The sequence below is a fragment of the Paramormyrops kingsleyae genome, chromosome 7 (assembly GCF_048594095.1).
Source record: "Paramormyrops kingsleyae isolate MSU_618 chromosome 7, PKINGS_0.4, whole genome shotgun sequence".
NCBI lineage: Eukaryota > Metazoa > Chordata > Actinopteri > Osteoglossiformes > Mormyridae > Paramormyrops > Paramormyrops kingsleyae.
In genome coordinates this window covers 21832499-21855500 of record NC_132803.1, presented here as the reverse complement: position 1 = coordinate 21855500, position 23002 = coordinate 21832499, and the positions used below count along the sequence as shown (strand labels likewise).

General features: G+C 42.5%; 1 protein-coding gene across 2 annotated transcripts in view; it reads left to right on the top strand.

Moving 5' to 3' along the window:
* Positions 1 to 23002, top strand: part of lamc3 (laminin, gamma 3) — an 84237-nt gene that overhangs the window by 51123 nt on the left and 10112 nt on the right. For both annotated transcript variants that reach the window (XM_023807972.2, XM_023807971.2), the window contains exons 13-21: positions 2210 to 2398; positions 3395 to 3640; positions 8550 to 8703; positions 8858 to 9000; positions 10028 to 10206; positions 10906 to 11050; positions 13200 to 13429; positions 22316 to 22392; positions 22496 to 22630. In XM_023807972.2, coding sequence (XP_023663740.2) covers positions 2210 to 2398; positions 3395 to 3640; positions 8550 to 8703; positions 8858 to 9000; positions 10028 to 10206; positions 10906 to 11050; positions 13200 to 13429; positions 22316 to 22392; positions 22496 to 22630 — 1498 coding nt within the window. The remainder of the gene's footprint in view (positions 1 to 2209; positions 2399 to 3394; positions 3641 to 8549; positions 8704 to 8857; positions 9001 to 10027; positions 10207 to 10905; positions 11051 to 13199; positions 13430 to 22315; positions 22393 to 22495; positions 22631 to 23002) is intronic.

Genomic DNA, 23002 nt, shown 5'->3' with positions numbered 1-23002 from the left:
TGGAAGAATTATTTTGGTTGCTGTGATTTTTATGATTAAAGTCAGCATGTGCTCACCTAAAAATACAAAATCAGAATCTTTGTGTGAAGGTTTCGAGCCAAAGAGCACGAGTTCTCTTGTGCGGCAACATTTGACAAAAGGTTGTCTTCAGTAAGGACAGAAAGGCCGGACTTTTTGTGATGGTTGCTGGGTTTCAGGGCATATTTTAGAAGTCACAGGAGACTTTATATCAAAGTGTTTCATACAGAAAAAATGTTCTTGAAACTCCAGGTCCAGACCTTAAAGCTCTTAATATCTTCATGTGGAAATGTTTGGGACATTCTTAATCAGGACATCACAGTGTTACATAACTGGTAATTATATTTAACCATTGTTAATGGAAGCTTCAATGAATGATTATGACTTTATTTTATTCTGTGTTCACCATCGGTCTTTTAAATGCTCAATATTTATGTGAAACAGATTCTATGAAACAGTTTGTAGTCAGGTCAAGTCATTTTATTTATTTAGCACTGTTAAAAACAACCAGTGGCTGACCAAAGTGCTTTACATCAATAAAAACAATATGCAGAAAAAGCAAGGGGAAAAAGCAAATTACATAAAACAAAATTTGTACAAAAATTGTAATAAATCACACAGCACATTTATCTAAATGCCTCAGCAAATAAATGAGTTTTTAGCCACGACTTAAAACATTCAATGGTTTGGGCAGATCAGAAATGGAGAGGGAGTTTGTTCCACAACATGGGCCTGGCTATGGAGAAGGAGCAGTCGCCTTTCCTCCTCAAACGGCTGGTTGGTACGAAGAGCAGCAGCTGATCAGATGACCTCAGGGCACTCGGTAGACAGTAAGGATGTATGAGGTCACTGATATAGGTTTTAAAAACAAGCAATAAAATTTTATACTCCACTCGAAGTTTCATCGGCAACCAGTGTAACGGTGCTAAAATCAGAGTGATGTGGTGTGATGTTTTTTGGATTTGCTTAGTAGGGGCACGGCAGCATTTTGCACCTGCTGCAGACGAGACAGCGCAGTCTAGCTGGCCCCAAAATAAAGTGCATTACAATAGTCCAGGCACAAGGAAATAAAAGCATATATTAACATCTTGAAGTAATATTCAAATTCTTTTATTAATAATATTGAATACTTGAACATCTGAGATTTTTTAATTGAGTAATTCAAGTATGACACACATTCATTATTGTTCTGTTTCATTATTGTCAAACATGCAGTTAACTGGGGGTTTTGTTTCAGCACTTTCGCTTGCTTGTATATTAGTGGAATCTCTTGACTACTGAGCTCCTCCCCATTGGTCTGTACATGCAATACATGTGAATGATATATGGCAAGAAGGCCTCATTGGTTATATTTGAACCTTTCCCTGTAAGAAAAATCTGGCAACAACCTTGAAAAAACTTAATCTGCGGAATTAAATTGTTTCTTCGGAGAAGCAATGAAACAGAATGTCCTTCAGAACACTGCATTATGGGCACTATGAAATACTCCTGGTCATGTGCGGTTTACAACAGTAGCAGTTAACTTAGACATTCAGAATTGAATGTGGCCAGTCCTCTACTAAATTGTTCTGTTGTCAAGGTACAGGATTTGTCTACACGGTCTGCTGCTATACTTCCAAACCTGAGTATCCAGTTAGCATCTTACTGGTAAATTCTGTAGTGTCTGCTAAGTCATTTATTCACTTTTGATGCATATGTGACCTGTTAATGGCTTAATTTAGAAAGTATGATGTTTAGTTTTTGAATTGTGTGGTCCTTAGAATTAGAAATGAATTGTTTCCAGTCTGTATTTTTTTCAGTGTGTTCCTAGTGCAATTTCTGGTGCCATTAGCAATGTTATGGAAAAACAATCTGTTTCTTTTCTCTCTGTATAAAAGGTAAAGTGTGGTGCTCTGAAGGCCTAGAAAGCATCGCCACCTGCTGGATGTATAACAGAGTGCAGATATTGTCCTTATCTGATGGGAAATGATTTCTGTGTTTCTGAGTCATTGTGTGCTTCCCTATGCATGATGAATATAAATGGACGTGATTTCATTCATAAGCTAGGCAGCACATGTCATTTTTGTGAAATTTTAATTGCTGCTTTCTGAAAGCAGCTGCAGTGTCTCCTGGGAAGTAAGGCCTTGCACTGTCTGCTGTTCTCTGCTCAAAAACAGCCGCTCTAATGCCCAAGCCATTTATTTGTTTCCAGGTGTATGTCAATGTACAGACTTCACCACGGGGGCCTCCTGTGAGCGCTGCTTGGATGGTTACTATGGAAACGCCCTGATGGGCAGTCCCAGCGACTGCCAGCCATGTCCCTGCCCAGAGCAGACAAGCTGTGCTCAGGTGCCTGAGACCGGGGAGGTGATCTGCACAAACTGCCCAGCTGGACGTAGGGGTAAGCGTGTCTGCGTGTGAATCTGCAGTGACCGTTAACACTGCACAGACTGTTCAGCTACTCGTAGGGCTAAGCGGGTCTGCGCGTGAATCTGCAGTGACCGTTAACACTGCACAGACTGTTCAGCTACTCGTAGGGCTAAGCGGGTCTGCGCGTGAATCTGCAGTGACCGTTAACACTGCACAGACTGTTCAGCTACTCGTAGGGGTAAGCGGGTCTGTGTGTGAATCTGCAGTGACTGTTAACACTGCACAGACTGTTCAGCTACTCGTAGGGGTAAGCGGGTCTGTGCAAGAATCTGCAGTGACCGTTAACACTGCACAGACTGGCCAGCTGCTTGTAGGAGTAGACCTGTCTGCACATGAATCTGCAGTGACCAATAACACTGCACAGACTGATCAGCTCCTCATAGTGGTAAGCCAAGCTGCATGTGAATCTGCAGTGACCTTTAACACGGCACAGACTGGCCAGCTGCTCGTAGGAGTAAGCCAGTCCATGTATGATTCTGCAGTGACCGTTAACACTGCAGGTCTTTGACACTGAATTATGAACATGTGTACTTGCTGTTTGCCATGAATGATGGATCATAATTTCTCTGCAACATAATGAAGTCTGTTATCATGTCATTTGTCCTTCATGCCTCAGTACTTTATCCTTTCTTTCTTTCTACTTTCATTTGTCTTCTAGACACTGCTAGCCTCATAAGCTAAAGCATCTCTGTTCCGTTACAGCATCTATAATGTCCACTGGAACTTAAGGCATCACACCTCAGCAAGGCTGTGCCACATACAGTAGCTGTGCTGAGCAGCTGTGCTGTCCTATATTGCATTGACATTTGTCCTGTTGTCCCCCATTTTCCTGTCTTCTACCCTGCAACTGTGGCATAACAATTTCACTGCGCTCCTCTGATCACGTCACAATGAAACGGCAAACTGACAGTGACGCATCATCACGCTGAAACCTGATGCCCATTCCAACCTACCACTGACTTTACAGGAACCAGATGTGAGATGTGTGACGACGGATTCTACGGAGACCCCCTGGGGAGGTATGGCCCCCAGCGACCCTGCGCCCCCTGCGAGTGCCACGGCAATGCAGACTACAACGCGGTGGGGGTGTGCGACCACCTGAGCGGCCGGTGCCTGAAGTGCCTGCACCACACTGAGGGTGACCACTGCGAGAGATGTCGTCATGGTTACTACGGCGACGCCATGGCCCAGCGCTCTGCCGACAAGTGTAAACGTGGGTGTCTGCACCAGTGAGCGCCCTTTTATGCTGGGAAAATACACACCACTGGGCTTGCAGAAATGCAGCCTTGGGTGTTGTCACAATTTTTGGGATTGTGGATTGGTGGGGAGGGGGGTCAAAATTGGCGAGGTCAAAAACAGACAGGACATTTTGTCTTGGCTAGAATGGAAAAGGAAAATTGATGTTCAAATGGACATACTACAAGGTTGTTAGTTAGATCCCAGGAGGTCCACTTTAGAAGGAAGGAATGGAAGAAAAAAAGGATTTTAAAAATAATTATTCTTTAAGGCAAAGGCACGTCTACGGAGTCCCTGAAGGGACCCATGCAAAAAAATTAATTGCTCTTAAGTAAGTCGTTCACAGGCGAAAGTAACATCATTTTAATTTCTTGCACCGGTCCCTTCAGGGGCTTTGAACATTTCTGTATTCAGCATGTTATGTACTCTCCTATGGAGTGCACACATTAATGTATATACAGCAGACAGCATACAGTGCAGAGTGAATGTTGAACATAAATGGTTGCACTGAACTACATTCTTTCTTTCTGTGGTTCTATCTACATCTCATACATTAAACATCTTGTTTTTCTATTTTCCCAGCTATTGTCATTGCATGCTGGGTGCCCTGTTGTTGTCACGGTGATGAAGGGGACAGTTAGTCTGCTGCCTCTCTGTTGAATCACAGTAGGCTGGGAGGGTCACTTTGGGATGAATGCTGTAACGCATGACATGAACCTGAGTCCCTTCAGGCCTGCATCGTGTCTCACCCCAAGGAGAACAGCCAAATTGGCACAGAGCAGCCTGGACTCACGGAATTACTCAGGAATATATCAGAGCCACCACAGCTCTGCGAGCGAGCGCTGGTCCACAAAGCCACCCTCACAGGCTTCCTTCGTGACCTTTTCTCCTGGAGCTGGGCCACAGCAAGTCCATGCGGAGCACTTAGATGTGAGAAAGGCTGATTTATGTGACTGCAGGTGCTGCACATCTTTCTGTTTGGTCTCATATGAATGGCATCAGTCTCAGAGTAATACATACAGTATATCATAATAAAAATATACAAAGATAAGCAGGTCTTGCCTTATTGGTCAGCTTTACCCTTTTTATGTACCAAAAAAACTGTTGTTAATTTTCCAACTGGTCATAAGTAATAAGACGTTTGATGATGGGTTAATGGATGGATGGATGTCTTGTATCTTGAAGGCTGAGCTCCTCCACGGTGGTGTGTGTTTAGTGTCTGTAGGCTGAGCTCCTTCATGGTGGTGTGTGTTTAGCGTCTGTAGGCTGAGCTCCTTCACGGTGGTGTGTGTTTAGCGTCTGTAGGCTGAGATCCTTCACGGTGGTGTGTGTTTAGTGTCTGTAGGCTGAGCTCCTTCACGGTGGTGTGTGTTTAGTGTCTGTAGGCTGAGCTCCTTCACGGTGGTGTGTGTTTAGTGTCTGTAGGCTGAGCTCCTTCACGGTGGTGTGTGTTTAGTGTCTGTAGACTGAGATCCTTCACGGTGTTGTGTGTTTATTGTCTGTAGGCTGATCTCCTTCTCGGTGGTGTGTGTTTAGCATCTGTAGGCTGAGATCCTTCACGGTGGTGTGTGTTTAGTGTCTGTAGGCTGAGCTCCTTCACGGTGGTGTGTGTTTAGTGTCTGTAGACTGAGATCCTTCACAGTGGTGTGTGTTTAGTGTCTGTAGGCTGAGCTCCTTCACGGTGGTGTGTGTTTAGTGTCTGTAGACTCAGATCCTTCACGGTGGTGTGTGTTTAGTGCCTGTAGGCTGAGCTCCTTCACGGTGGTGTGTGTTTAGTGTCTGTAGGCTGAGCTCCTTCACGGTGGTGTGTGTTTAGTGTCTGTAGGCTGAGCTCCTTCACGGTGGTGTGTGTTTAGTGTCTGTAGACTGAGATCCTTCACGGTGTTGTGTGTTTATTGTCTGTAGGCTGATCTCCTTCTCGGTGGTGTGTGTTTAGCATCTGTAGGCTGAGATCCTTCACGGTGGTGTGTGTTTAGTGTCTGTAGGCTGAGCTCCTTCACGGTGGTGTGTGTTTAGTGTCTGTAGACTGAGATCCTTCACAGTGGTGTGTGTTTAGTGTCTGTAGGCTGAGCTCCTTCACGGTGGTGTGTGTTTAGTGTCTGTAGACTCAGATCCTTCACGGTGGTGTGTGTTTAGTGCCTGTAGGCTGAGCTCCTTCACGGTGGTGTGTGTTTAGTGTCTGTAGGCTGAGCTCCTTCACGGTGGTGTGTGTTTAGTGTCTGTAGGCTGAGCTCCTTCACGGTGGTGTGTGTTTAGTGTCTGTAGGCTGATCTCCTTCACTGTGGTGTGTGTTTAGTGTCTGTAGGCTGAGCTCCTTCACGGTGGTGTGTGTTTATTGTCTGTAGGCTGATCTCCTTCTCGGTGGTGTGTGTTTAGCGTCTGTAGGCTGAGATCCTTCACGGTGGTGTGTGTTTAGTGTCTGTAGGCTGAGCTCCTTCACGGTGGTGTGTGTTTAGTGTCTTTAGGCTGAGCTCCTTCACGGTGGTGTGTGTTTAGTGTCTGTAGACTGAGATCCTTCACAGTGGTGTGTGTTTAGTGTCTGTAGGCTGAGCTCCTTCACGGTGGTGTGTGTTTAGTGCCTGTAGACTGAGATCCTTCACAGTGGTGTGTGTTTAGTGTCTGTAGGCTGAGCTCCTTCACGGTGGTGTGTGTTTAGTGTCTGTAGACTGAGATCCTTCACGGTGGTGTGTGTTTAGTGTCTGTAGGCTGAGCTCCTTCACGGTGGTGTGTGTTTAGTGTCTGTAAGCTGAGCTCCGTCACGGTGGTGTGTGTTTAGTGTCTGTAGACTGAGATCCTTCACGGTGGTGTGTGTTTAGTGTCTGTAGACTGAGCTCCTTCACGGTGGTGTGTGTTTAGTGTCTGTAAGCTGAGCTCCGTCACGGTGGTGTGTGTTTAGTGTCTGTAGACTGAGATCCTTCACGGTGGTGTGTGTTTAGTGTCTGTAGGCTGAGCTCCTTCACGGTGGTGTGTGTTTAGTGTCTGTAGGCTGAGATCCTTCACGGTGGTGTGTGTTTTGTGTATATAGGCTGAGCTCCTTCACGGTGGTGTGTTTAGTGTCTGTAGGCTGAGCTCCTTCACGGTGGTGTGTGTTTAGTGTCTGTAGACTGATATCCTTCACGGTGTTGTGTGTTTATTGTCTGTAGGCTGATCTCCTTCTCGGTGGTGTGTGTTTAGCGTCTGTAGGCTGAGATCCTTCACGGTGGTGTGTGTTTAGTGTCTGTAGGCTGAGCTCCTTCACGGTGGTGTGTGTTTAGTGTCTGTAGACTGAGATCCTTCACGGTGGTGTGTGTTTAGTGTCTGTAGGCTGATCTCCTTCACGGTGGTGTGTGTTTAGTGTCTGTAGGCTGATCTCCTTCACGTTGGTGTGTGTTTAGTGTCTGTAGGCTGAGATCCTTCACGGTGGTGTGTGTTTAGTGTCTGTAGGCTGAGCTCCTTCACGGTGGTGTGTGTTTAGTGTCTGTAAGCTGAGCTCCTTCACGGTGGTGTGTTTAGTGTATATAGGCTGAGCTCCTTCACGGTGGTGTGTTTAGTGTTTGTAGGCTGAGCTCCTTCACGGTGGTGTGTGTTTAGTGTCTGTAGACTGAGATCCTTCACGGTGTTGTGTGTTTATTGTCTGTAGGCTGATCTCCTTCACGGTGGTGTGTGTTTAGTGCCTGTAGACTGAGATCCTTCACAGTGGTGTGTGTTTAGTGTCTGTAGGCTGAGCTCCTTCACGGTGGTGTGTGTTTAGTGTCTGTAAGCTGAGCTCCTTCACGGTGGTGTGTTTAGTGTATATAGGCTGAGCTCCTTCACGGTGGTGTGTTTAGTGTTTGTAGGCTGAGCTCCTTCACGGTGGTGTGTGTTTAGTGTCTGTAGACTGAGATCCTTCACGGTGTTGTGTGTTTATTGTCTGTAGGCTGATCTCCTTCACGGTGGTGTGTGTTTAGTGCCTGTAGACTGAGATCCTTCACAGTGGTGTGTGTTTAGTGTCTGTAGGCTGAGCTCCTTCACGGTGGTGTGTGTTTAGTGTCTGTAGGCTGAGATCCTTCACGGTGGTGTATGTTTTGTGTATATAGGCTGAGCTCCTTCACTGTGGTGTGTTTAGTGTCTGTAGGCTGAGATCCTTCATGGTGGTGTGTGTTTAGTGTCTGTAAGCTGAGCTCCGTCAAGGTGATGTGTGTTTAGTGTCTGTAGGCTGAGCTCCTTCACGGTGGTGTGTGTTTAGTGTCTGTAGGCTGAGTTCCTTCACGGTGGTGTGTGTTTAGTGTCTGTAGGCTGAGTTCCTTCACGGTGGTGTGTGTTTAGTGTCTGTAGGCTGAGATCCTTCACGGTGGTGTATGTTTTGTGTATATAGGCTGAGCTCCTTCACTGTGGTGTGTTTAGTGTCTGTAGGCTGAGATCCTTCATGGTGGTGTGTGTTTAGTGTCTGTAGACTGATCTTCTGCTGGCCGTGTATTGCTCTGATTCCTCACATTATGTTTCAAGCTTGGTAGAGTTATGTACTCAAGTGGACACTTTTTATAGATCTCTGTTCTTTGCTTCTTATGGAAATTCCCACATCATGATGTTACTGGATTTCCTGTCCACTGTATCTAGCATGATTGGCTTGGAATGGCAGTTTAGACTCCTCAAAGGCTTCAGCTTGTCCCATTTTTTAATTTCAGATCACATTTTGTGAAAGTAGAAGTTCTTTTTCTGTTTCATCACCTGGATGGATGGATACGTATCCTAGTCTCCGTGTCCCATGCCTCATGCCCTGTACTTCACAGTATAGGGTCCAGGCTTGACTACATTGCATAAGTTGTTATGGCGGATCGATGGCACCATGTCACTCTCCTGTTAAAGAGGGCATTCGGTAAGAGAAATGAATCCCTCCAGCGCATTTCTCGTGGTCTCCTGTCATGCAGCTTGCCGCTGTAACCCCGAGGGCACTGCTGGCTCCCCCGAGGACTGCCACCCCTCCACGGGCCAGTGTCTCTGTCTGGATCACGTCAGCGGCAGGGACTGCACATACTGTCAGATGGGTTACTTCAATCTGAAGCCTGGCATAGGATGTGAGCGGTGAGTAAGCTTGACTAGAAGACCGAAAGCTGATAGTAATGACATCGCGAAAGAGCATTCAGTCAGCACAGGTTTCACATCCTGAATCATTTGGTCTACATACCTGCATTACTCTTTTAGCCAATCGGGCCTCATTTTGTCTGTTTGTCCCCAGATGTACATGCAGCCCGACTGGTTCTTCCTCTGCAGCATGCCACCCAATCACAGGGCAGTGCGTGTGTCGGCCTGGGGTGGAGGGCCCGTCATGTGATTCTTGCCGGACAGGATTCTTCGGGCTCTCCACGATGGGATGCAGAGGTACAAGAAGCTTACGTTCAGTCACTTGCCAGGAAAGGGATGTGCATGGGTACAAGGTGGAGGGAAATACATATAAACGTAACAATAACCTTGGAAGCAGTGTCCAGAGCTTTGACCAAAATTCTGCAGTAAGTCTTTGGTAAATATTCAGTTTTATAAAAAGGGTAAAGTGTAAATATTGGAATTCACCTTGCATTAGGGTGCCTGCTATGCACCTAAATAATAATCCTACCATCGTGTCCAACACTGAGCTACTTAATAATATATTCATATGCAGTTGGCTGAAGTGTAGAGATCTGGGGTGAGGGTAGCTGCAGTGCTGGAATCCTTATCTGAGCTGCAGTGAGCTCATTCTTCGGCCTGAAGGAAATCGACGCTGCCATTTTTATAAGGTCCCCGGGAGCTGAGCAGCTCTGGGGGAGGTGGAGTGGGACCGATGCTGCTAACTGCTCATGCTAGTCTGGAATAAATTTTCAGCTATTTTTATGCGCCCTGCGTAGGTCTGACTTCTTAGGGGATGCGTAAAAACATCATTCCCACATCTTAGTTAAAACTCCACTCGTTATGTCAGCTGTAAACAGGTAAAATGTGCTGTATAATGTTCAGTTTGGGACGGATTTATTGTGAGTGGCTGGGCTAGTAGCAACTGGGCCGTACACCTCCAGGCCTGGGGTTTGAGTCTCTGCTATGCCCTTGAACAAGGACCCTAACCCCATTTGCTCCAAGGGGATGGGATACTCTCCAACTCCTAGCTTTCCTCACTGGCTTTTCACTTTGGACAGAAGCATCTGCTAAATATATAAATCTAATTCCCAGAGTGTGCAAGTAACTGTAACTGTAAATGTAACTGTAACTGAAACTGTATGCCTTTTGATGCCCTGCCATCTCACCCATTGTGCCTTTTATCTTATGCCCTGTGCTCTCCTGAGGGAAGCCCTAGGGTGCCACGATTACCCTGTAATGGGTCAGGCAAAGGGAAAGATGGAAGAACATACTGAATAATACTGTCTTCACTTCTTTTGCACAGCATGTAACTGTTACCCCATGGGCTCAGTCACCATGCAGTGCTACAACAACGGGACCTGCAGCTGTCGAGAAGGATTCATGGGCTACAAGTGTGACCAGTGTGAGCCCAACTACTTCCACAACAGAGCCACTCATCAGTGTGAAGAGTGTCCCATTTGCTACAGCCTCGTCAGGGACCAGGTGATGGTCACATGGGGGGGCTTGCAGAGAAATTGTGACACATGCAGAAAAGGTTAATATTTGGTCTACAGGCATGTGAGACAGCGGCTAATCACTTATTGTAGTGTTGTCAACAACATATTTCATAGAGGACATGTCTTTTGCAGTGTAAACCCCATCATAATACACTACTTGACTAAGTCATAATTACTTTGATGACTAATTTAACTGCCATAGTGGATGAATTTGATTCAGGGTGTCTAATTACTTTGAAATCTCTGCTCGCCCATTAATGAGAAGCATAGTCGATCATTATTAATGGCAGTTTTTCATAGTGAATTGTCTCATTAATGACAGGAGTGTTGTAGATGTCAAGCTGAAAATAAGTCATTAGTATGCTGCATACTTAGAAGCATTTACTTTGATGCTCTGCCTTGACAGCAGTCATTACTTGAATTGTGTAATGATTCCTCAGTTATTGGCAAATCACACTGAACCAGCAGCACCAAAGAAATCAAATAGCTTGCAGAAGTAAAGAGCATCAGCTTCCCCCAAATAAATAAATAGCTAGTGGTGAATAAATCAATGTTTAGTAGTAAAACCTTTATAAAGAGATGTTAACCTCCTCACCTACTAGGACTAGTGTAACTAACCGTACCCACACTGAAACCTTCTGGTGCTGCTCATTGACCCTTGGCTACCTGGTGTTGACACCATCAGGCCAAGAAACTGAAGGAAAGGCTGCAAGACCTGGAGAAGCTGCTGTCACGCGACAACTGTGGGAACCGGCGAGCTCTTCAGTACCAGTCCGTGCAAGGAGAGGACGCGCTTCCCAATATGATCATGGAGCTCCTGGCAGTCCAAGGTGACACCCCTGATCCCTCCCTGGATGGTCGCGTTCTGCTAAGCCCTCCTCAGGTCCTGACTGTACCACGCTGTCTGAATGGCCACGTTCTGCTAAGCCTTCCTTAGGTCCTGACTGTACCAGGCTGCCTGGATGACCACGTTCTGCTAAGCTCTCCTCAGGTCCTGACTGTACCACGCTGCCTGGATGGTCGCGTTCTGCTAAGCCCTCCTCAGGTCCTGACTGTACCACGCTGCCTGGATGGCCGCGTTCTGCTAAGCTCTCCTCAGGTCCTGACTGTTCCACACTGCCTGGATGGCCACGTTCTGCTAAGCCCTCCTCAGGTCCTGACTGTACCACGCTGCCTGGATGGCCACGTTCTGCTAAGCCCTCCTCAGGTCCTGACTGTTCCACACTGCCTGGATGGCCACGTTCTGCTAAGCCCTCCTCAGGTCCTGACTGTACCACGCTGCCTGGATGGCCGCGTTCTGCTAAGCCCTCCTCAGGTCCTGACTGTACCACGCTGCCTGGATGGCCGCGTTCTGCTAAGCCTTCCTTAGGTCCTGACTGTACCAGACTGCCTGGATGGCCACGTTCTGCTAAGCCCTCCTCAGGTCCTGACTGTACCACGCTGTCTGGATGGCCACGTTCTATTAAGCCCTCCTTAGGTCCTGACTGTACCACACTGTCTGGATGGCCGCGTTCTGCTAAGCCCTCCTCAGGTCCTGACTGTACCACACTGTCTGGATGGCCGCATTCTGCTAAGCCCTCCTTAGGTCCTGACTGTACCAGGCTGCCTGGATGGCCACGTTCTGCTAAGCCCTCCTCAGGTCCTGACTGTTCCACGCTGCCTGGATGGCCACGTTCTGCTAAGCCCTCCTCAGGTCCTGACTGTACCACGCTGCCTGGATGGCCGCGTTCTGCTAAGCCTTCCTTAGGTCCTGACTGTACCAGGCTGCCTGGATGGCCACGTTCTGCTAAGCCCTCCTCAGGTCCTGACTGTACCACGCTGTCTGGATGGCCACGTTCTATTAAGCCCTCCTTAGGTCCTGACTGTACCACACTGTCTGGATGGCCGCATTCTGCTAAGCCCTCCTTAGGTCCTGACTGTACCACGCTGTCTGGATGGCCACGTTCTGTTAAGCCCTCCTTAGGTCCTGACTGTACCACGCTGCCTGGATGGCCACGTTCTGCTAAGCCTTCCTCAGGTCCTGACTGTTCCATGCTGCCTGGATGGCCGTGTTCTGCTAAGCCTTCCTTAGGTCCTGACTGTACCACGCTGTCTGGATGGCCGCGTTCTGCTAAGCCCTCCTCAGGTCCTGACTGTACCACGGTGCCTGGATGGCCACGTTCTGCTAAGCCCTCCTTAGGTCCTGACTGTACCACGCTGTCTGGATGGCCGCGTTCTGCTAAGCCCTCCTTAGGTCCTGACTGTACCACGGTGCCTGGATGGCCACGTTCTGCTAAGCCCTCCTTAGGTCCTGACTGTACCACGCTGTCTGGATGGCCGCGTTCTGCTAAGCCCTCCTTAGGTCCTGACTGTACCACGGTGCCTGGATGGCCACGTTCTGCTAAGCCCTCCTTAGGTCCTGACTGTACCACGCTGTCTGGCTCCACATTGCAGTGTCATTATATACTGTTCAAATCTGGAGCTGTGTTTGCTATACTGAATCACATTTTATTGCATTTTATGTATTACTCTATAGGTCAGGGCAGCCGCGCTCCTGCAAATCTGCTTCCCTGCAGCCCTAATGTAACACCCCTGTTACAGATAATCAGGCACATCAGCAGCATCTCAGTATTAGAGAAAGCTATTCTGAACCTAAGCTGGCTCTGATACTGAGGTGGTACTGAAGTGTCTGATCCAGTTTACAATCTAGGGCAAGTCACATATAAAGCCATACCCAGGAGACCTGATACCAGTCAACATACGATGACTTTATTTTGTTTGCATATTGATACAAATGCCTAATCCTGATAGCTGCAATTACAGAATGTTTATCATTAGCATGAACAATGACTGTAACACAGTGTAATATCCCAAATCCTACTCGAAGAAATCTCATGGCAACAGGAGGTGGCAACTCAAAGCACCTAAAATAACAGTGGCCACTAACCAATTACGTGACGGTTTCACGGCCCAACTTTTCCCTCCTTTTGTTATTTGCAGATGCCAAGGAGGGCTTTGTTAGTCAGTTCCAGCAGCTGGAGTCCTCTGCGCAGCTCCTGGAGCTCCAGTTACACAACATTGGTACTGCGATGAACTGCAGCCGTGGCTTGGAGGAGGAAGAAGAAAAAGAGGCCCCACAGAGGTCATGTAGGGCTCTCATCATCTCCACCACCACGGTCGGTGGAGCCCTCAAGCAGCTGAGGCAGGCGGCGCAAACCTTGGACAAAATGGTAAGGTCACCTGGTTGCTCAGATTTAATAGACAGAAGTAATAATTCCATGGGTCGTATCCCTAGGATTTCAAGAGAGAAAACACAAGAGCATTTCAAGTCCTTGGACCGGGGATCCGTGTAGTGCGAATGCAGCTTTATTACTGCTTCCATCCAGACATGCAGCTCTGCATAACAGGTCGACATAGATACAGTAAGAGCCTAAAAAGCACACAGGCTACCCAGACATCTAATCCCAGCTCTGAATAATGCAACACTTTATTAATTCTAATCAAAGCACACATCAATAAACTACAGTGCAGAAAGAGGCTGCTGGTTCCTCATAGTCACACGACAGCATGCATTGTTTACGTGATGTGCAAAATTATCTATGATGCATAGACTAGGAATAAATTAATGTTTTGCAGCACACTCTTGTCCAGTAAGATTACAGCAATTCTATTACATTATTAACTGTTGTTCCTGAGTTCCTCTCATAGTCCCACTCCCTCATATTTTGGTTCAATAGACATTTTTAAACATTTACCCAGGTGAACAGAATGATTACTTAAAATAAGACCTCCATAAGTGCCCCCCTTACATTCTAATCTAAAAAAGCAATTTGATTTTCTATAAAATACATATGCATTGTTCATCTTTCATGATGATGACCTTTAAAACAAGCCAATGATTAGATGTCAGAGAAATGTCTCTGCATGCCGACAGTTTCTGTTTTTTTAAAGTCATTTACAGTTCGAGTCAAACAGGAAGGAAATCATCCTGATTGCCTGTTGCAGCTGTAAATTTGCTAGTAGATGCAGTGATGCTCAAGCTGCTACTGATGATTGCAGACTGTCCTTGTGTGACATGGAAAGAGGCTTCAGACAGTTACAAATTTAGAACGATCTGTGCTTATTGAAAAAGGATGAAAGGAAAATAGCCAATAGAATTGGTCTTGTTAAGTTCACATCGGTACACTTTCAGATGAAAAGCATTGTCCATCTAATGTGAAAGTTTCATTGCACAATTTGTATCCAGTTACAGTCTATTCGTTGCTTACAAAAAACAGTGTTAGTGAATTCTGCCATTCAGTTAATGTGCTATATAATCTGTATAGATAGCGTATTTAATCGCTTTATTATAGCATTACTGCCCCCCACCTGTAAGGTCGTGCGTTTGGGTCGTGCCCACATTCTTTGGTGTGGAGATTCCATGTTCTCCTCATGTTCTGCATGTCCAAGGTCTTCACTCTGTTTAGTGTTTAAAGCCATGGGACCTTTAACATCGCATGAGAGGCTATCCCCCAAATGTCATTAAAGGAAGTGGAAACTGTACATGTGGAGGGTCACACAAAGACATGGCCGGGCCCCTGAAAACTCTACAGAATCCCCCCCATCTCCAAACCAAAACCAGCAGTTAATAAAAAGTACCTTTATCATCACATTTGGCAGGATCTTGAACACAGACCCCCTTTAAACACATTCAATTTGGTTGATTCGGAGAACAAGCCTGCTCAGATTCCATTTGCTCTTCAGAGTTTCACACTTTCCTGAGCCTGTTAAAATACAGTGTTTAATTGTCAAGTCTGCACAGCCAGCTTCCTTCAGGCCAAAAACATACAGTTAGGCTAATGGATGTAACTGAAGTCCCCTTGTGAATGTATTCCTGCCATGGACCATCATCCCGTCCAGGGTGTCCTCTCTCTCTGTGCCCAGTGCTGCCTGAGGTAGGCTCCACCCCCCCACACACACACACACGCCTGCACTGGGTGAATGGCTGGAAGATGGATGGATGGATGGATGGGTCAATCAGTTAATATTCTAGATTTTTAAGTGAATTTCCTTTTCATGTTTTTTTTCTAAAATGTCTTGTTTTTCTTCACTGGTCTATGATTACGATAATAGTTTTCAGGTATAAGTTTTAAGATGCAATTATAAATTGTGTAGAACTTTGATGGTTAAGAAGCATTTTTAGTTAAACTTAGGGTTTATTTCTGTTCAGTAGTTTATTTCAGTGCTGTATTCATTTCAGTAAATCGTTCATTTAGCACTAACAGATAATGAATTAGGGCCATGAGAAAATGAACGGCAGTGTGTCACGACACTTTATTGACACGTTACATGATATACTGTAATAATGTTAGAGTCCAGAAGCAAATTAAATCTCCACCTATATACCTATAGTGGGTTGTCTTACTACTCTTCAATAAAATAATAGATATATTTGCAGCTTTTGAGGAAAGAGCATGGTGTAACAGGAGGAGTGATCGCAGAATCAGATTCACAGTAACTATTCAGTCTACAGTGCAGGCAGGCCTAAACTGTAATGAGATTATTCTGTCACAGAGAAATCTACAGATACGAAATGTAATTATGTTATGCATATTTTATTTGTTTTGCGAAGACAATCAATTTTGGGCAGTTTCGTTCTAGCAGATTACCCTCAGTGGTAGAAAGTGCTGTGAAAAATACATTCAATGTGCATTTTTTTAGTGCAGTTTGTTTTTCTATCAGACAGTGCTGTCTGGCACAATAACACATTGTTGAAAAACCTACTATTAATGGATAACAAAATTCTTCAGATAATTTCTGAATTTGAAACCATCCAGCCACTTTCAGATCTTATACCCCTTAAGTCTTTTGACTGACATTTCTTTGATTGTGTCCATCTTAGTTTCCAGCTTCCATGTTTTCGTAATTTGTTGTCAGTCTCTTGTCTAAGTATTGTCTTCCATATGGCTCCAACATAAATTACTAAGATGCATGAAATAAATGAAATCTGTGTGTACCCTGCATTCCAGTGGGAGGGAGCTGTATACCATCGTCATTGGAAATGCACCTCAGCTTTTTCAGAGAACCTGTTTTTCACCAACTGTTTTGCAGTAACACGTTATAATTAGTCCCTGTTGTATACTTGTCTGCCAGGGTTGATTATCAAATGACAGCCAAGGTGGGGGGGGGTGCCTGGGGGGCACCTTGAGGAAAACTGCATCTTACTCTGGTGACTGATGAACAGTTGAGAGTTTGATTGTGTTTATTTCCAATTCCAGGAGATTCCAAAAAGTTGGCATGTCGGTTATAGAACAATTAAACATCTGTACAAAGCACCAGGAGAGTGTGCAGCAGAGAAGACTGTTTACTTTATGCATTTATAACGATAAATGTTCCAACCACAGGAATGCTCCCGTAACTTTGTAAATATGCTTATATTTATAACATTTATCCAGGAATGCTCCCGTAGCTTTGTAAATATGCTTATATTTATAACAGTTATCCAGGAATGCTCCTGTAACTTTGTAAATATGCTTATATTTATAACAGTTATCCAGGAATGCTCCCGTAACTTTGTAAATATGCTTATATTTATAACAGTTATCCAGGAATGCTCCTGTAACTTTGTAAATATGCTTATATTTGTAACAGTTATCTAGGATTGCTCCCGTAACTTTGTAAATATGCTTATATTTATAACAGTTATCCAGGAATGCTCCCGTAACTTTGTAAATATGCTTATATTTATAACAGTTATCCAGTAATGCTCCCGTAACTTTGTAAATATGCTTATATTTATAACAGTTATCCAGGAATGCTCCCGTAACTTTGTAAATATGCTTATATTTATAACAGTTATCCAGGAATGCTCCCGTAACTTTGTAAATATGCTTATATTTATAACAGTTATCTAGGAATGCTCCCATAACTTTGTAAATATGCTTATATTTATAATAGTTATCCAGGATTGCTCCCGTAACTTTGTAAATATGCTTATATTTATAACAGTTATCCAGGAATGCTCCCATAACTTTGTAAATATGCTTATATTTATAACAGTTATCTAGGAATGCTCCCGTAACTTTGTAAATATGCTTATATTTATAATAGTTATCCAGGATTGCTCCCGTAACTTTGTAAATATGCTTATATTAGTAACAGTTATCCAGGAATGCTCCCGTAACTTTGTAAATATGCTTATATTTATAACAGTTATCCAGGAATGCTCCCGTAACTTTGTAAATATGCTTATATTAGTAACAGTTATCCAGGAATGCTCCCGTAACTTTGTAAATATGCTTATATTTGTAACAGTTATCCAGGAATGCTCCCGTAACTTTGTAAATATGCTTATATTTTTAACAGTTATCCAGGAATGCTCCCGTAACTTTGTAAATATGCTTATATTAGTAACAGTTATCCAGGAATGCTCCCGTAACTTTGTAAATATGCTTATATTTATAACAGTTATCCAGGAATGCTCCCGTAACTTTGTAAATATGCTTATATTTATAACAGTTATCCAGGAATGCTCCCGTAACTTTGTAAATATGCTTATATTTATAACAGTTATCTAGGAATGCTCCCGTAACTTTGTAAATATGCTTATATTTATAACAGTTATCCAGGAATGCTCCCGTAACTTTGTAAATATGCTTATATTTATAACAGTTATCTAGGAATGCTCCCATAACTTTGTAAATATGCTTATATTTATAATAGTTATCCAGGATTGCTCCCGTAACTTTGTAAATATGCTTATATTTATAACAGTTATCCAGGAATGCTCCCATAACTTTGTAAATATGCTTATATTTATAACAGTTATCTAGGAATGCTCCCGTAACTTTGTAAATATGCTTATATTTATAATAGTTATCCAGGATTGCTCCCGTAACTTTGTAAATATGCTTATATTAGTAACAGTTATCCAGGAATGCTCCCGTAACTTTGTAAATATGCTTATATTTATAACAGTTATCCAGGAATGCTCCCGTAACTTTGTAAATATGCTTATATTAGTAACAGTTATCCAGGAATGCTCCCGTAACTTTGTAAATATGCTTATATTTATAACAGTTATCCAGGAATGCTCCCGTAACTTTGTAAATATGCTTATATTAGTAACAGTTATCCAGGAATGCTCCCGTAACTTTGTAAATATGCTTATATTAGTAACAGTTATCCAGGAATGCTCCCGTAACTTTGTAAATATGCTTATATTTATAACAGTTATCCAGGAATGCTCCCGTAACTTTGTAAATATGCTTATATTTATAACAGTTATCCAGGAATGCTCCCGTAACTTTGTAAATATGCTTATATTTATAACAGTTATCCAGGAATGCTCCCGTAACTTTGTAAATATGCTTATATTTATAACAGTTATCTAGGAATGCTCCCATAACTTTGTAAATATGCTTATATTTATAATAGTTATCCAGGATTGCTCCCGTAACTTTGTAAATATGCTTATATTTATAACAGTTATCCAGGAATGCTCCCATAACTTTGTAAATATGCTTATATTTATAACAGTTATCTAGGAATGCTCCCGTAACTTTGTAAATATGCTTATATTTATAATAGTTATCCAGGATTGCTCCCGTAACTTTGTAAATATGCTTATATTAGTAACAGTTATCCAGGAATGCTCCCGTAACTTTGTAAATATGCTTATATTTATAACAGTTATCCAGGAATGCTCCCGTAACTTTGTAAATATGCTTATATTAGTAACAGTTATCCAGGAATGCTCCCGTAACTTTGTAAATATGCTTATATTTATAACAGTTATCCAGGAATGCTCCCGTAACTTTGTAAATATGCTTATATTAGTAACAGTTATCCAGGAATGCTCCCGTAACTTTGTAAATATGCTTATATTAGTAACAGTTATCCAGGAATGCTCCCGTAACTTTGTAAATATGCTTATATTTATAACAGTTATCCAGGAATGCTCCCGTAACTTTGTAAATATGCTTATATTTATAACAGTTATCCAGGAATGCTCCCGTAACTTTGTAAATATGCTTATATTTATAACAGTTATCCAGGAATGCTCCCGTAACTTTGTAAATATGCTTATATTTATAACAGTTATCCAGGAATGCTCCCGTAACTTTGTAAATATGCTTATATTTATAACAGTTATCTAGGAATGCTCCCGTAACTTTGTAAATATGCTTATATTTATAATAGTTATCCAGGATTGCTCCCGTAACTTTGTAAATATGCTTATATTTATAACAGTTATCCAGGAATGCTCCCATAACTTTGTAAATATGCTTATATTTATAACAGTTATCTAGGAATGCTCCCGTAACTTTGTAAATATGCTTATATTTATAACAGTTATCCAGGAATGCTCCCGTAACTTTGTAAATATGCTTATATTAGTAACAGTTATCCAGGAATGCTCCTGTAACTTTGTAAATATGCTTATATTAGTAACAGTTATCCAGGAATGCTCCCGTAACTTTGTAAATATGCTTATATTTATAATAGTTATCCAGGATTGCTCCCGTAACTTTGTAAATATGCTTATATTAGTAACAGTTATCCAGGAATGCTCCCGTAACTTTGTAAATATGCTTATATTTATAACAGTTATCCAGGAATGCTCCCGTAACTTTGTAAATATGCTTATATTAGTAACAGTTATCCAGGAATGCTCCCGTAACTTTGTAAATATGCTTATATTTATAACAGTTATCCAGGAATGCTCCCGTAACTTTGTAAATATGCTTATATTAGTAACAGTTATCCAGGAATGCTCCTGTAACTTTGTAAATATGCTTATATTAGTAACAGTTATCCAGGAATGCTCCCGTAACTTTGTAAATATGCTTATATTTATAACAGTTATCCAGGAATGCTCCTGTAACTTTGTAAATATGCTTATATTTATAACAGTTATCCAGGAATGCTCCTGTAACTTTGTAAATATGCTTATATTTATAACAGTTATCCAGTAATGCTCCTGTAACTTTGTAAATATGCTTATATTTATAACAGTTATCCAGGAATGCTCCTGTAACTTTGTAAATATGCTTATATTTATAACAGTTATCCAGGAATGCTCCCGTAACTTTGTAAATATGCTTATATTAGTAACAGTTATCCAGGAATGCTCCTGTAACTTTGTAAATATGCTTATATTAGTAACAGTTATCCAGGAATGCTCCTGTAACTTTGTAAATATGCTTATATTTATAACAGTTATCCAGGAATGCTCCCGTAACTTTGTAAATATGCTTATATTTATAAGAGTTATCCAGAAATGCTCCCATAACTTTGTAAATATGCTTATATTTATAACAGTTATCCAGGAATGCTCCCGTAACTTTGTAAATATGCTTATATTAGTAACAGTTATCCAGGAATGCTCCCGTAACTTTGTAAATATGCTTATATTAGTAACAGTTATCCAGGAATGCTCCCATAACTTTGTAAATATGCTTATATTTATAACAGTTATCCAGGAATGCTCCCGTAACTTTGTAAATATGCTTATATTAGTAACAGTTATCCAGGAATGCTCCCGTAACTTTGTAAATATGCTTATATTAGTAACAGTTATCCAGGAATGCTCCCGTAACTTTGTAAATATGCTTATATTTATAACAGTTATCCAGGAATGCTCCCGTAACTTTTCTTTGTGATCATAAATACCATTACAGTGCAATTCTCTGTGTGGGCAGCAGTTATTAAAACTCTTCAATATATGGAATTCCAACCATAGACCCAACCCCAAGGCCCCAAATGGACTCTGATATTAATTCATCCTTAGTTAATCCTGCATGTAATCCATCATTATGGCTCCAGTGGAAAATTCAGCTCTCTAAAGGGAAAAGTTTGGGAGGAAAAAGACAGCTGAACAATTGATTTTATTCAATGTAAAGGCAATGAAACTATGCGGATATTGTATTGTAATAGCATCCATGAGCAGAAATCCATTCAAGAGATGAATTAGTTTTATTTATAATATAGCGCCTTTAATACACTCAAGGATACTTTACAATTCAACAAGACAGTACAATAAGATAGTACAAGATACCAAAAAGAAGACTGTCACGTCCCGGTCGTTCCGATCCTCCTGTGTGCCACGCTCCCTCGTTTACCTCGTGTGGAGTCCTCTTGTTATCAGCTGTTTCTAGTTGTGTTCAATCAGTTTGCTGTTTTTAAATGCATGTCAGTGTATGTTTCGCTAGTTCAGTCATTGACGTTGTTCCGTGCTCCTGAGTGTGTCTATTCTGAATTAACCCAGTGTTCACCCGACTCCCCTGACTCCTGTGCCTGCTTCCCCGCTCAGTGCCAGCATGTTCATGACAAAGACGAATAATATTCATTGAATAGATGTGTTTTTAACAGGAGCTGGAAAATAGATGATAGATTTTTCTTCACAAAGACCATGAGGATGAGCATTCTGAATTTTAGATAGCACTATTATTACACTAAATGCTCTGCTACCCATAGTTGATAACCTGTACTTAGGTACAGTGAGCAAGTAAGCATCAGATGATCTTAGTGCGTGGGCTGGAGTGTAAGGAAGCAGAAGCTCAGACAGACAGTCAGAGGCTAAACCATGCAGGGCTTTAAAGGTGATGAGTATCATTTTATATTTGATTCTTGAAGAAACTGGCAACCAATGTAAACCATAGAGGAGAGGAGTGAGGTCAGCAGATTGTTTAGTGTGTGTAAGTAAAGAGCAGCAGTATTCTGAACATACTGTAATTTATTGATATATTTAGTAGGGAGGCCATCAAATTATGCATTACAATAGTCCAGGTAGTGATGAGAGCATGAACTGAGCCACCCACATCTATAGAACCATGAAGTCTACAAGACATAAAAGCATTTTGATTCATGTATACTTTGCAAGTCTGAGAACTCGGTTTTTTGTTGTTTAACATATGTGCTTTTGGGAAAACAGAGCCAATCACAAAGAGCCAGCACCCAGGGGGCCAATCAAACCCCCCCAACCCCCCACATTGTTGGCTCTATATCTGCATGTTTACTAAGCAAGCTTGATCTTTATGACCACAGTGTGACAGTGATTACAGGGCTGGTCCATAACTATCAAAGTGCTCCTAAATCATCCATGAATAAAGATTAAGACATAAATTGTTTTCTAGGTGATTCCATTTGACATCCCAAAAGAACCAAACCAATGGGCACAACTGGTGAACGAATCTCATGTTCTAGGAAAAGGGTATGTGGTCCAGCTCATAACAAACCCTTAATACAGGCTATTGACAATTGCAGCTCATGTTTTATGATATTTTTGTCTTAACTATTTTGTTTCTCTCTTTCAGTCATGAAGAAGTTGCCGGGCATATCAAGGTTGTGGCTAAGAAGGCGTTGGCGACATCAAACCAGGCCTTCAATGATCTGATGATGCTTCTTCAGGATAACTCAACAGAGCAGTTCATGAGTAACTTAACACAGCAGTAAGTACAGAGTTACGATTGCTGTGACCAAAGGTGGGTAAAAGTCCAGACCAAGATTTTGTTTCAACCAACCAGTTGAGTAGTTGGGGACTGTTTATACACAGCTGTTTTACTGAAACAAAATCTTGGTCTGGACTTTGATTTTCTGGACCTGAACTACCCACCTCTGCACATCTGTAGCAGTACTTCCTTAAAGATGCTCCACTGGAGTTAAACTGAAGGATTCAATATACAGTGGTACCACAGTTCTCGAACTCATTAGAACTCAAATTTCTTAAAAGTTGAACCAACCAGTTCGAAAAAAAAAAAAAACTAGTACTCGATCTGAATCTCAAAAGTCAAACTGTGAACACCGACCTAAGATAACTTGTA